We start from the raw sequence: 12659 nt of genomic DNA on the forward strand, positions 1-12659 counted from the left end.
ATGTTGTAATTTGTCAAATGAGAAATAAAAGTAACATAAGTTATCAGGACTACTATTTCTTCTAATTGCTTTGGCAAACATGCTGGAGTCTGAGCAGGAACAGGCAGTTTACTTTAAACTATGTTCGTTCAAGTGCAGAAGATACAAGACTAATGGGAAGGGTTTGACTACTCTTTATTCTTCACAGTTTTACAGCTGTTCCCGTACAAAGACCAGTATTTATGGTGTTAAACATAAAAATAAGAACTAAAACTAATTAGATTAAAATAAGAGCTAAACTCAAATACTATATACTCAAATACAAAGTATTTGTAAACTCAAATACTTTACAAAGATTAGTAACGCAAAGATTGGCCTTTTAGTCTTTATGTTTGTAGTACGCAGAATGCGGGAAAACAACAATACGCCTTTAGTATCAAGAGGATTAAATTTTGGCCTTAAAGGGGATAGCAACTGACTGGAAAGTGCGCATGAAGTCTTTCTCTCTAACTCGTTCTTGGCTAAAAGTCACAACTTAAATACTTAACAGTTTGCAAGCTCACTTTGCATACTAAAACTAATCGCATTTATTCTGGTAAGTGGAAAACAAGAGGGGACAGTAAAGTTTTAAAATAAAGTAAATGTTAGTAAAACTTAAAGTACTTATAAAGTATGTACATAAATGTGATGAAAGAATTTCCAACATGGCATGTCATATTTTTGGATTAAAGGCTTCCCTCCTCCGCGATGTCTGTTCATGGTGATTTAATAAACTGGCTGCATAACATTTTTTTTTTTTTTTTTTTTTTTTTTATTGTAAGATAAATACATTCCATTTCTTGAAAACATGGTTTTAAGAAAAAATAAACTTTATAATCAATATTTAAAAGATATTTTACAAAGAGAAAAGCATATTTGATTCAGTAACTGTACTAAAGCATCAAGTACACAAAAGCCCATTCTGATAACTGTATAATTTATGCACGTAACTAAATATGTTAACATAAAATACTATTGACACAATGCAAATTTTTAAAATAGATTCTAAAAATTGATGGTTGTTGATTTTGGTAAAGGATAATAAGAAATCTTAAAAAATGATTTAAAAAGAAACATTAAAATAAAAGTTTAAATGATATTTTGTGAAAACAAGATGCATTTGATTCAGTGACCTTATCCACACTTATTAAAGGATCAAATTTTTAAAAAGCCAAATTTGCACAATATATATTATATACTTTCTAAATATGTTAAGTCAAAATGGTATTTACACATTAATTCAAAAGGAAGTATTCAAGTACATCGCTGAATTTTTACACTTTTTGCTCCAGCGAAAAAATAATGTTTTGGGGTTTTATCTTCCTGTTTGTACAGCTTTCAAAATAATTTCTATTTATGTTAACAAATTTGTTTTTCAACCTTACTTTTCTGGTACTGATTTTTTATTATTTCATGATGGCAGGTGAAATAATATGCAGATATCTGTCTACTTTCTTAGGATTAGGAATGCGAAAATATCTCCATGCTTCTTCCTTGCTTCCCCTCAAAAAAGGCATGTTTTGCATTTCCATTTGAAATCTAGCCAACATGCGAAGATAATTTGCCTGCTGGTCCTTGTAGCAGTTAAGATTTTAGGATAGCAGAGTCACTCATAAATGTCAAACACTGAAGTGCTTTGTTCAGTTTTTCTAATACTAGTAAAAATGTTTCTTCCCTCTTCTGGTCGTAAATATCACTGTGCAAAAAATCCACAGTATGAATACATGGACACAAAGATGAATTTTAGTGATGTATTGAATTTATTCCTAGTGATCAGTTTTCCTGGATTACTAAATATTTTAATATTACTACAAATCAAATTTAGCACTAATTGAAGCTGTATTTCAACATCTGTATAGAAGCAGTAGTAGTGTGTCATGGAGATATTTCCTGACTAGGGGTATGAACCAAACAGGATTTTTAGCTATTTCACAAAGTATAACCATTAACTGCCAAAAGCTAAGTAATGGTGGTTCGGAAGTTCAGACTATATTTGTAAATCTAAATTTGAAAATAAAGAAGTATACTTATAAGATATTTCTGCCACCTTCTTAGCATGCCTTCATAGTGTAATGGTCAGCACACTCAATGCATATTCGAGATGTCCGGCATTCAAGTCCTGGTGATGACATTGCAAATTTTTCATGTCTCCTGCTTTAAAAAAAATTTTAGTGTCTCTACAGTGGTGCCCGAACTAAAAAAAGGTGGTAGGTGATGATTCTTTACCACTGGGATTTGGTGATTGGCTCCCCTAATCCCCAATCGCCCATTAAAAGGGGGATTATATAAAGCATTTCTTCCACCTTCTTAGTATGCCTTCATGGTGTACTGGTCAGCACACTCAACGCGTCATTGAAAGGTCCGTGTTTTGAGTCCCAGCGAGGGCATTGCAAATTTTTCATGTTTCCTGCTTTAAAAAAAATCCTAGTGTTTCTACATACTAATGCAAGATAATTTCAACAAAAAAAAAATAAGTGAAATAAATAAATAAATGAAGTACACTTATTCGATATACTTAACAGAAGAAGAAGAAGAATATTCCGGAAGAAACGCCGCAGCGTTTACGTCTTTAAAACTTAAATTTTCAGCGGGTGCGCCGTTTAGGTGCACTAAAAATAAAATATTTCCTATGATGGTCATTGTACATACTAGTTTGAATAACCTTGTCATTGTACATAGTTTGGATGGCCTTGTCATTGTACATAGACTGGTGCTGTTTGGTTTTCATAACTTTCCATTCATCAGAATGGTGATAAGATCATTCAGTGTGGGAGAGGCAAAAAAATGTTTTAAAAAAGCTAATTATAACAAACTGTCAGCAATTCTCATGAGCAAGTAGTTATATAACTCAAGTAATTAAAAATATTCGAAAATTCTTCTGATGACCGCTTTCAAACAGAACAAATATTTCTGCATAGAAATAGCACATATTTAGTTCACTCATGGTATTTGTCACTATGAACAGAAGGTTATCAAAGATTTTTAAACTACTTCCTGATAAGCTATCGAGTTCAAATTTTGTAAACATATTGATTGCAAATGATAAAACAATGTGGTAAAACGAGTTTTATAAAATTCCTTTTTTTTTTTTTTTTTTTTAATTTAATGTTGACATGATTTTTTGCACATATTTTCATTTACAAAACAAAAGTCTCAAAATTTTAATGTTTGCTCCAACATAAAATATTCTTTTAAATAAAATTTGTAAGAAATTTTTAAAGTAACTTCTGAGTTCTAGATGAATTATTGAAAGTCAGGAAATGTTTTCGATTATTTGAGATGAGAGAATTATTGGAAGTTAAAAAAAATTATTATTCATTGTTGAAAAATAATTTTTCAATTGAAAAGTTTCATTGAAAACATGTTATTAAGACTAAAAAGAAAATTTTTTTAAAAAGTATTTATAAAATAAGCTTTTATTCAAAATTTATAAAATTCTTTAAAAGCAAAAAATAATTTATGGCATATTTTAATGGGAACAAAAGATTAATTAAACCTCATTACAATATTCATGTGTGATCTATATCATGAATCATAAAAGTGTAGGCACTTGAATAACGAAATCAAATAGTTGAATCGCAATGTCAAAAATACAAGTCTTTATAAATATATCTAGGGCCCCCATTTTATTATTATTATTATTATTATTATTATTATTGATGTTACAAATTTGTAAATGAATTTTGTAAAAAATATTATTTAATCTCTTGTTCCTATTAATCTATAATAAATTACGGTACTCTTTTGTTATCGAGACCGGATTAAAAAATGTATTGCATGTATATATGAATGAATGTGTTCATGTATTATATGTATAAACATATGTATGTATTTACACGTATATGCCAATGAGACAAATACCCACATGCATACATACATTCTTGAATCCCTCCTGATTACAGAATAGTATCAATTACTTTTCTCTTTTTAATTTATCAATCATTTTGTGAGTTATAAATAAAAGCTTATTCTATAAAAATCTTTTCTTTTTTTATTTGTTAAACAACTTTAAAAAAATTCTTAATTCCTCTTCTATTCACTTTGTAACTGGTAAAAAATTTATTGTTTCCTAAGAACCAGTGTAAGGCCTTTATTATAAAACATCAAGAAGAGTTCTTCCTGCGCTATTGAGGGTCATTGCGTATTGCCGTCATGGTTGGAGGGACACTTGTCTCCTTAGGCATTTGGGGGTGAGAGTAAGACAAAAATCTGGGTTAGCATTCTCGACGTCCTTTTAATTTTGACAAAAATACTGGCGAGACCAATTTCGAGGGTATATTTAAAATGACAATTTTCCATGACGAACCATTAAGGAGCCTACATAAAAGAACAAGATAATCTGAGTCAAACCATTAAAGAGTTAATAAATATTATAGCTGTAAGTTCTCCGTATTTAATATATACCATATTTACTTGCATATTTCTCTTCCTCGTTAATTCCCCCCCTACCATATGGTTTTCAGCGTGTGGTTTGGAAAGTTCTGAGTTATAATAACAATTTTAAAGGATGCACAAATAGAAAATTATTTTGTGTAAGTAAAAAGAGTATTACTGAAATTGATCAGTCCTTTAACCACAAATTTTTCCACTCTCTGTCTACAAGCAGTAAACTTAGTAGAGAGAGAGGACAACATGCAAATAAATACAGTACATCATAAAATAAGTTAATATAAAACCCAGTAATATTACAAGTTATCCATATAATATTTTTTAAATAAATATTTCAAGTAATTCAAGAGTAATTTTCTAATAATTTATAAATTTGTGGTATCTAATTTCAGGTATATGTTGACACTGTTGGCCAACCAGAGAAGTATCAATCAAAATTATCCAGCATATTCCCTGACTTGAAAATCACTGTTGCAAAACAGGCAGATGCAACCTATCCTGTTGTTAGCGCTGCAAGTATATGTGCTAAAGTAAAATCTCCTTTTAATATTTATTTATTTATTTATTTATTTATTTTTTTTTTTTTTTTTTTTTTTTTTTAAGAGAGACCCACAACAGTTTTCTGCAGTTACAATGTCTGCAGAAATTAGACATAAATGAGGTGTTCTTCGCCTAGAAATGATCATAAATTCCTGATCGTTTTGGATTGTGAGCTAATCTGTTAAGAAGAATGGAGCTCTAAGCATCATACCACTTTTTGTTTAAAAAATAAATTTGTGAGTGAGATATAAGTAGACTAATATTTGCTAAATAATCAGTGTCAGTGAAAATTAATTTTATTTTTGCCATCATTTAATATTCAGAATTATCAATGTTTTTCCGATCTTTCCTAGAAACTCATTATCAGTCATATATACAGTCATAAGACTGCAAGGCTGTATTTTGCACTCATTTATGCTTTTGCCAACACAGCTTTGAACATCTAGTTCTGAATGAATTCAAAGTAATGTCACTTCATTTGACCTCAGACAGTGAGAATTTTTTTTAATCATTCTTATCCCTGTGGAGTTTTGCCCATTACAGGAATTTGGAAAGATGTATTTGCAGCATTTTAATTACATGTGTTTTAAAAAAGTTTCTATCTATTAAAAAATATTCGCATATATAGCTGTCATATAGTTCTTGTAATCCATTTTTATGTTGGCTCTCAAAATGTGGAAAAGACAGATAGTAATTTAACTTTCTAATTATTATGTGTTGTTCTTTTGTGTAAAGTAAAACATACGATTATATGTTACTCTTTTTAACTCCAATATGAAAGTGCTTTTTATAAAGAATAATCATATTTTTCATGATCTAATAATTTATTTACACAGAAACTATGTATACAAATACAGAATTTGAGATCCAAAATCATTGGGACTTTGCGAATTCCAAAATTTGGACATTTCTGGATTTTAGATCATTAGTTTAAATCTAATAAGATAATATAGAAATTATAAAATTAAAAATATGAAAAATTAAACTTTTTATGACCTTAATCAAAATTTATTAAAAACAACTCTAGGTATATTTTCCTGTTCAGTTTAAAAGCTCTGTTGTTCAAGACTTGTCGAGAATTCCATTTAAACTCTCAATCAAAATCTTTTAATTCTCAGCAACCTCCTTCCCACTTTCTTCACTATCAGAATTGGCATTTTCTGGATTTAAAACTATACTAAAGATTTCATTATTTGTTAGCTGATTGACTACTGGAGCATTGTCATCACAATCAAAACTTCTATTATATCATCTTTATTTGTTATCAGTTTTCCACATTTTGTTCACTAATTCCATAAGTTGCAAAATTTCACATTTCACTTGTGATATCCAAAGGATTTGAAATTCACACATATCATCATCAGAAAATATAGTAGCTGGCCATAAATTATGCTAAGCATTTTTCAAAATATCTGCAGACACATCCTCCCTTGACCTCCACACAGATTTTTATGTGAAAGTATTTAAAAAATTTTTGAATGATCTTGTCACTGTCCGGAAACTTTCAGATCTTAAAAAGGCTATTTCATAGCTTCATTTCAGCTCGCACAGCAGTTTGATATCCACTGGCTGAATGATGGTTGTATAATTTGGAGGGAAAATAAGACGGAGACATTTTCTGTTACTTATACTTTTGAACTTTGAAGCAAACAATTTTCTTGTGTGACAATGATTCATGCTTTCGCTTTGCAGTTCCTGCAAATTTGATTTCTCACATTTATAGTTCTAAAAATTGTAATGTTTCTAAAGTGGCATGGAATTAAAATGTGACAGCTGATACTTCAGCAATATCTGATTTGACTGTTTAGTCTTCTCTCTGCATTTTCACCTTTTAAATGAGGTGACATATAAGAAATTTTTGCCTTCCTGCATTTCATGCTGTCATGGTGTAATTGGTAATACATCTAGCTAGCAATCTGGAATTCAAATCCTGAGAGCAGTTGATTTCTTACGATTGTAATTTTAAAAAAATATGGTGTAATTGGTGGCGTGTTCATCTAGCAACCTGAAGTTAGAATCCTCGCAAAGACAGGGCTGATTTTTCATGTATTTTATACCAAAGAGCTGTGCAAGTTTATCCATCTTTACATTGCTACGGTATGAAAGATGGTTTTTCACATTAAAATATGTATATTGGAAAACTTAAAGCGTAAGACTGTTTTTTGCTGTAGATTGATGAAAATGATCTACATCAACGTCAAGAAAAATGTACTGATCTAGTTTAATTTCTTTTTCAAGTCAGAGAATTGCCAAAGGTGAGACATCAAAATTTTGATACTAAATTTGTTAGTGTGGCCTTTCGAGGTATGCTGAAGCAGTTACAATTTACTTAGCATCAGTAACAGAAACTGCAAAAGATTATCGAAACTGAATTTTTGGGCGAGGGGGGTAGTGTGAGTGTGATATTTTCTTCTGTGCAGTTGGTCGTAATTTTGTTATACTCAATAGCAAATCTAATAATTCTGTAAGAATGCTATGAGGTGCAATTAGAAAGTAGTTATTATCACATCCATCTCGTTGAATGAAAAGGCAAAAGTTAGATCAAGTTACAATTCTGCAATTTTTCTGCTTATTTCTACTTTTAATATTGAGGTATATGAACTTTTTTGACTTCTTGATTTATTTTGTGAGCAATGGATAACAAAATTGTGTCACATTTTTGCACCAAATTTTGCAAAGAGCTTGGTAAATCTATTAACAAAACTCTTGAAATGCTTTGTATAGCTTATTGATTTTAATTATTTAGACATTTTTGAAGGGCACTTACATTTCAGTTTCATTTGAAGGTAACAAACATACAGGATGATGAAATTACTGAAAATGTTAAAAAACTGAAAACTTATGTATGTAAATTGACACTTAAAAAATCCATGAACTCACAGAAGCCATTAGAGTAAGTCATAGAGGATTTTTAACAGAAAATCTGAACATGTGCCACATTGAAATGAAATTTTTTTCTCTAATTTTGGCTAATGATTAACACTGCATGAACATGCATCTTAAGCTTCTTGAGAATTTCAGCAATGATATAAATTTTAGGTACTTCTGCATTATCCAGTTGACCATGAAAGTTGCCTCTCATCAAGACATGATAATCGGCAGAGATCCTGCTGAAGTTGCTTCAGTTGTTTCTATGGAATTCAAAAGGAACGGGCGCCTTTTTATTTGATAAACAATCATTACCCAGCCGGCTTCAGAAAAAGGCTTTCGTTGGTTTCTGCTATTTTGTTAGGTCTTCAGATTTTACTAGAAATTTTGTTTGAAGAATTATGAATACTAATTTCCCACAGATAATAGCTTCAGTCTATTATTGTTTTGTCGGCCATATTCAGCTGACCATATGGTACCCGTTGTTGTATACTTTTTTTTTTTTGATCAGATCACATAACTTTGAAAATAATCCATTGCTTCCTGTTCTGTAGTAGGCAAGTCACAAATTTTAATTATTTATTTTTGAAAATGCCAAAAATAAATTACAGCAAGAGATCATAGTGGTTGATAATAATTGGATTTTCCATCAAGATCCATAAACAGAGCGATAGTCCTCGCTCACTGTCCTCAAAGTCAAATAAACTATGGCAAGTTTGTTCCTTCTAATCAGTCAACTCTTTCACTGTAACATTGACTTTAATTGTTATATTCTGAAGACCTTGATAGACTGCTGAAGATTAATATTCTTCCACAACCATAACTGGTTCCTACATGACAATAAGGCCACCCACAAATCTTTCTAAAAACATATATTTTTCGACAAATAATAACATAAATAGCACCATCATTACATAGCCGAACTAGCTCCTTATTTTATTTTATTTTCAAAATTAAAGACTAAAACTTGTCAAGAATTCCATTCCAAGGAAAAATGTTATGAAGCTCTGACATTCAACAAAGAATTACAAATGATTCTCAGCAGAAAAGAATACAGAAAGATTTTTGCAGCATTTTTGAGGGATGGGAAAAGTGATGAAGTGTAGTGTGTGTTCACCAGAGAACCATTTTAAAAGAAGAAGCCAAAATTGAAATAAATTAAGGTACTTTTTTGCTAAAGCCATATCATGAATTTTTTGGTACAGTTTTTCTTGTTTCTTTTCTCATGACTTTCTCTTGATACTGGATGAAATGATACAGTTGGCAATGGCAATAAGGAAACTTTTTCTTATCTAGAATAATTTCTCTAAGAATAACCATTCTTTGTCTGCTGTCTTAGAATATGTTTTGACTACAGGCCTCTGTAGCACAGAAAAAAATTAAATAAATGTAATGGAGAAAAGCATAATGGACTTGCACCACTTAATAAAGTTCATAATTTAACCCGAGTTCTTCCCAGAATATTCTTGCTACTGTTACAGATCCTGTGTTATACATTAAGAATGTAATCAGCTATCAGGGTTAATTAGCTATCAGGGTAAACTACTTCTGTTATCAGGGTAAACTACTTCTGCTATCAGTGTCTGTTGTGAGTGCTTACTGGCTAAAATGCAATAGTATAAAGTTTTAAGCATTAAAACAGGATAAAAACTGTTTCCTGTTTTAAATAACTGATGCAGTTCCATAAATAAAGTAAGAGGAAAGAAACTAATAAGTCTGTTCGAAAACTGTGGAGGACTTCCAATGAACCAATGGTTCTAATAACTTACTTAGAATCTGAATTAAAAATCCACAAAACTGTCTTCATAGCAGTCAATTACCATGTTGGATATAATCTGTTTGTCTCCTGGTTTTGAGGGAGCTGCTTATTACAGAAGTTTGAAATTCATTCTTACAGCTTTTCATTTGATATTAACCCCCAGACCGGCTGGGCTTTTTCAGGAAATGGCATTAAAAAAAACCGTGTGTACTTGACTGGTTTTTTGCAAAAACGGCTAGTATTTTGACTCAAACTACTTGAAGAGCAGGTGCCCCTACGTGTGGATATAATTAAGGTAATTCTTCCCTCCCTTGAATTTAGTGAGTGAAATTAGTTTTCTCCCTATGGTATCTTCAGCACATGATTGGTTGCTAGAATGATATTTTCTCTCCCATTTGGCTACTTTATAGTTTGCATACTCGTAGCTTAATAAAGGTATGTGCCAAATACAGAAAGTTAATCAATATGCATCAATAATAGAAAATGTGTAAAATGCTTTAAATTTTCAGTTTCTTTAGGGAATTGCTTCAATAATGATGAAAAATTAATCTTGCATTCTTTACAGACATTTCCTGTGAGAAATTTTTTGCAACTTATTTTAATATTATATTTATATTTAATTTTCAAATATTTTAAGTTTATTCCAGATTAAACTGTTAAATTTAAATAATACTTTAGATTGCATCGTAAATTTTTTAGTAGTTAGTTATATTTGATACCGTTTTGACGTGTGCGAAATAAATAAAGCATTGTAATCGCAAAAAATTTCGATTTTCATATTTCAAGGGAAATATCCATTTTGATTAGTTCTATCAAAATGTTTATACATACGTATGTTGCATAACTTAAAAAAAATGGTTCATAAAAAAGCTCGAATTTTATACTTGGGTCTTATGACAAGTTTCAGCGTAAGATGCGTCAGGACGTATGTATGCATGTATATAGTGTAACTCGAAAACGGTTAGCCGTAGAATGTTGGAAATTTCTATATGATATTCCTATAACATCTAGTTGTGCACTTCCCTTTTTTATTGCAATCGGCAGTGCCAAAATGGCACTTTGAAATGGAAGATTATATCTCATTTTCATACTGTGAAAGATCATATCTCATTTTCAAACGAAATAAGTTTAAAAAATGTGTTTAATTTATTAGACGTGCGAGGAAGTCATGTGGTGTCTTCATCAGATTTTTATAGATGTTTCAAAATAAATAATTAAATACAGGGTTTAAATATCAAGCAATCTCAAATATATAAGCTTTATTCGTTTGTAAATATTTTACAAGGAAGATGAGAAATAATCTAAATAACATACCTTGAAGAGAAGCACCTTAAACACACTTTCTTCTAAAGGAAAATTTAAAGAATAAGTGATTAAATTTTCTTTAAATCTTTTTGTAAAATTTTATATATAAAGCCAGATATGGTTTTCAAAAAGACAATTTTTAGAGCCTTAGGTTTTTGATGCTGAGGATGTGAATAATGAGCAATGCCCTCACTGGGACTCGAACCTGGACCTCTTGAATACGTACTGAGGGTGCTAATGCTCGACTGTTGGTTAGCCCATATGTATTTAGGAAAATGTGACTTTGCTATGTTAGAATTTTAAATCGAAGTCACATGTAAATTATTTAGCTGATGCAAAATAATAGCAAATTATTAAATTCTCAATGATTCAGTTCTTGTAGTTTTCTACGAAACTGGGCCTTCTGGTGGCTGACTGGATAAGACCACAGAATCTCATCCTTCGATCTGGATTCAAGTCATGGCGTACAGCCTCGCTGCATAGGATTTTCCTGGATTTCTCACTGTGAAATACAATTGTGAGCCAGGTTTCCTTTCAGAATCTTCCATGAAACATTTCACTTCTTATTCAAATAACTCTAGTATGTTTCATCATTTTCAGTTTAAAACACGAGCTAAGTGCAACATAGAAGTATATATTAATAATTTTTTTTCAAAATACTTTCGTATTGAAAATCTATTTAACAATGATTATTTTGTTTATATATCCTAGTAAATTAGGAATATTTTTTTAGTTTCTGGTTATCTCTTTTTCTGTGTGTTGTAAAAATTCAAGCATTCAGAATTTTACACAAAAATAAATTTTTCCCACAGTAAAAAATATTATGTTTGTATTTATCGTGAATAATTTCGACTGCAATCTTTTTTTTTTCAAGCAACAGTATGTTTTGCTTATTTGACTAAGGTAAAACATACTTGCTAAGGTAAAGCATAAGCATAATATCTGCCTAAAAGGAGGAATGCCTTCGTGGAGGAGTTTTTAAGGGAAACTGCTCGTATACACGTTACACATGGGGAAAACCACGGAAATGCCCATGCAGCCAGCCAGTTTGACTGGAAATGAACCCATGTCAGAACTATCAGTGTTTGGCGACTTTACCGCTCAGCCGAAAGTAAGAGAATGTCTGTTACCTATACAATAATCTACTAAAGAGATAGATCTATTTAAGAAAAAAGAAATGCAAAACAGTTTTGTACCTAGCTCAGTGAGAGGAATGTAATCATTTTCAATGTGCCAGTTGGTAATGCTCTAATTAGACAGTCAGCGTACAAGTTGATTAGTGGCCAAATCAAATAAATGTTTTTCAGTTGTTGCTAAGTTATTATTAGCTAATTGTTAAATATTTTGACTTAAATATATGGGTGATATGGAATTTAGGATTAATATTCCATTATGCCAAGACGCCTTCTGAAATCTTTGTCATAAATATTAAAATTGTAAAGCCCTAAATCATAGTAAATACAGTTTCTGAAATTTATTATATTTATACAACTGTTTTACAGTCAGAGCACACTTTCTATTTTGAAATTTCTTGCTGTAGGACTAATGTAAAAGTTTAATTTTTTACCTTAGTGTATGTATATAAAATGATTTATAGAGCATCTTGGGTGTACAAATAAGTTTTGGGGAGGGGTAACTTTGAAGCTTTATTCATAGAAATTCGAAGAATGTATTTTATTCAAAGTACTGTTCATCGTTAATATACAACTTTGCCCCATCTTTCAGAGAGCATATGGATTCCATGTTTAAAAAATTTCTCGTCCTTTGAGGCGATCCAAGA

General features: G+C 30.7%; 1 protein-coding gene across 2 annotated transcripts in view; it reads left to right on the top strand.

Annotated features, from left to right (window-relative positions):
• The window catches only part of LOC118182617 (ribonuclease H2 subunit A), an 83804-nt gene that overhangs the window by 50452 nt on the left and 20693 nt on the right, over nucleotides 1–12659 (top strand). For both annotated transcript variants that reach the window (XM_035351989.2, XM_035351988.2), the window contains one exon: nucleotides 4800–4937. In XM_035351989.2, coding sequence (XP_035207880.1) covers nucleotides 4800–4937 — 138 coding nt within the window. The remainder of the gene's footprint in view (nucleotides 1–4799; nucleotides 4938–12659) is intronic.

Source organism: Stegodyphus dumicola, chromosome 6, assembly GCF_044657685.1.
Source record: "Stegodyphus dumicola isolate Sdum_Otavi_A_Nest chromosome 6, ASM4465768v1".
NCBI lineage: Eukaryota > Metazoa > Arthropoda > Arachnida > Araneae > Eresidae > Stegodyphus > Stegodyphus dumicola.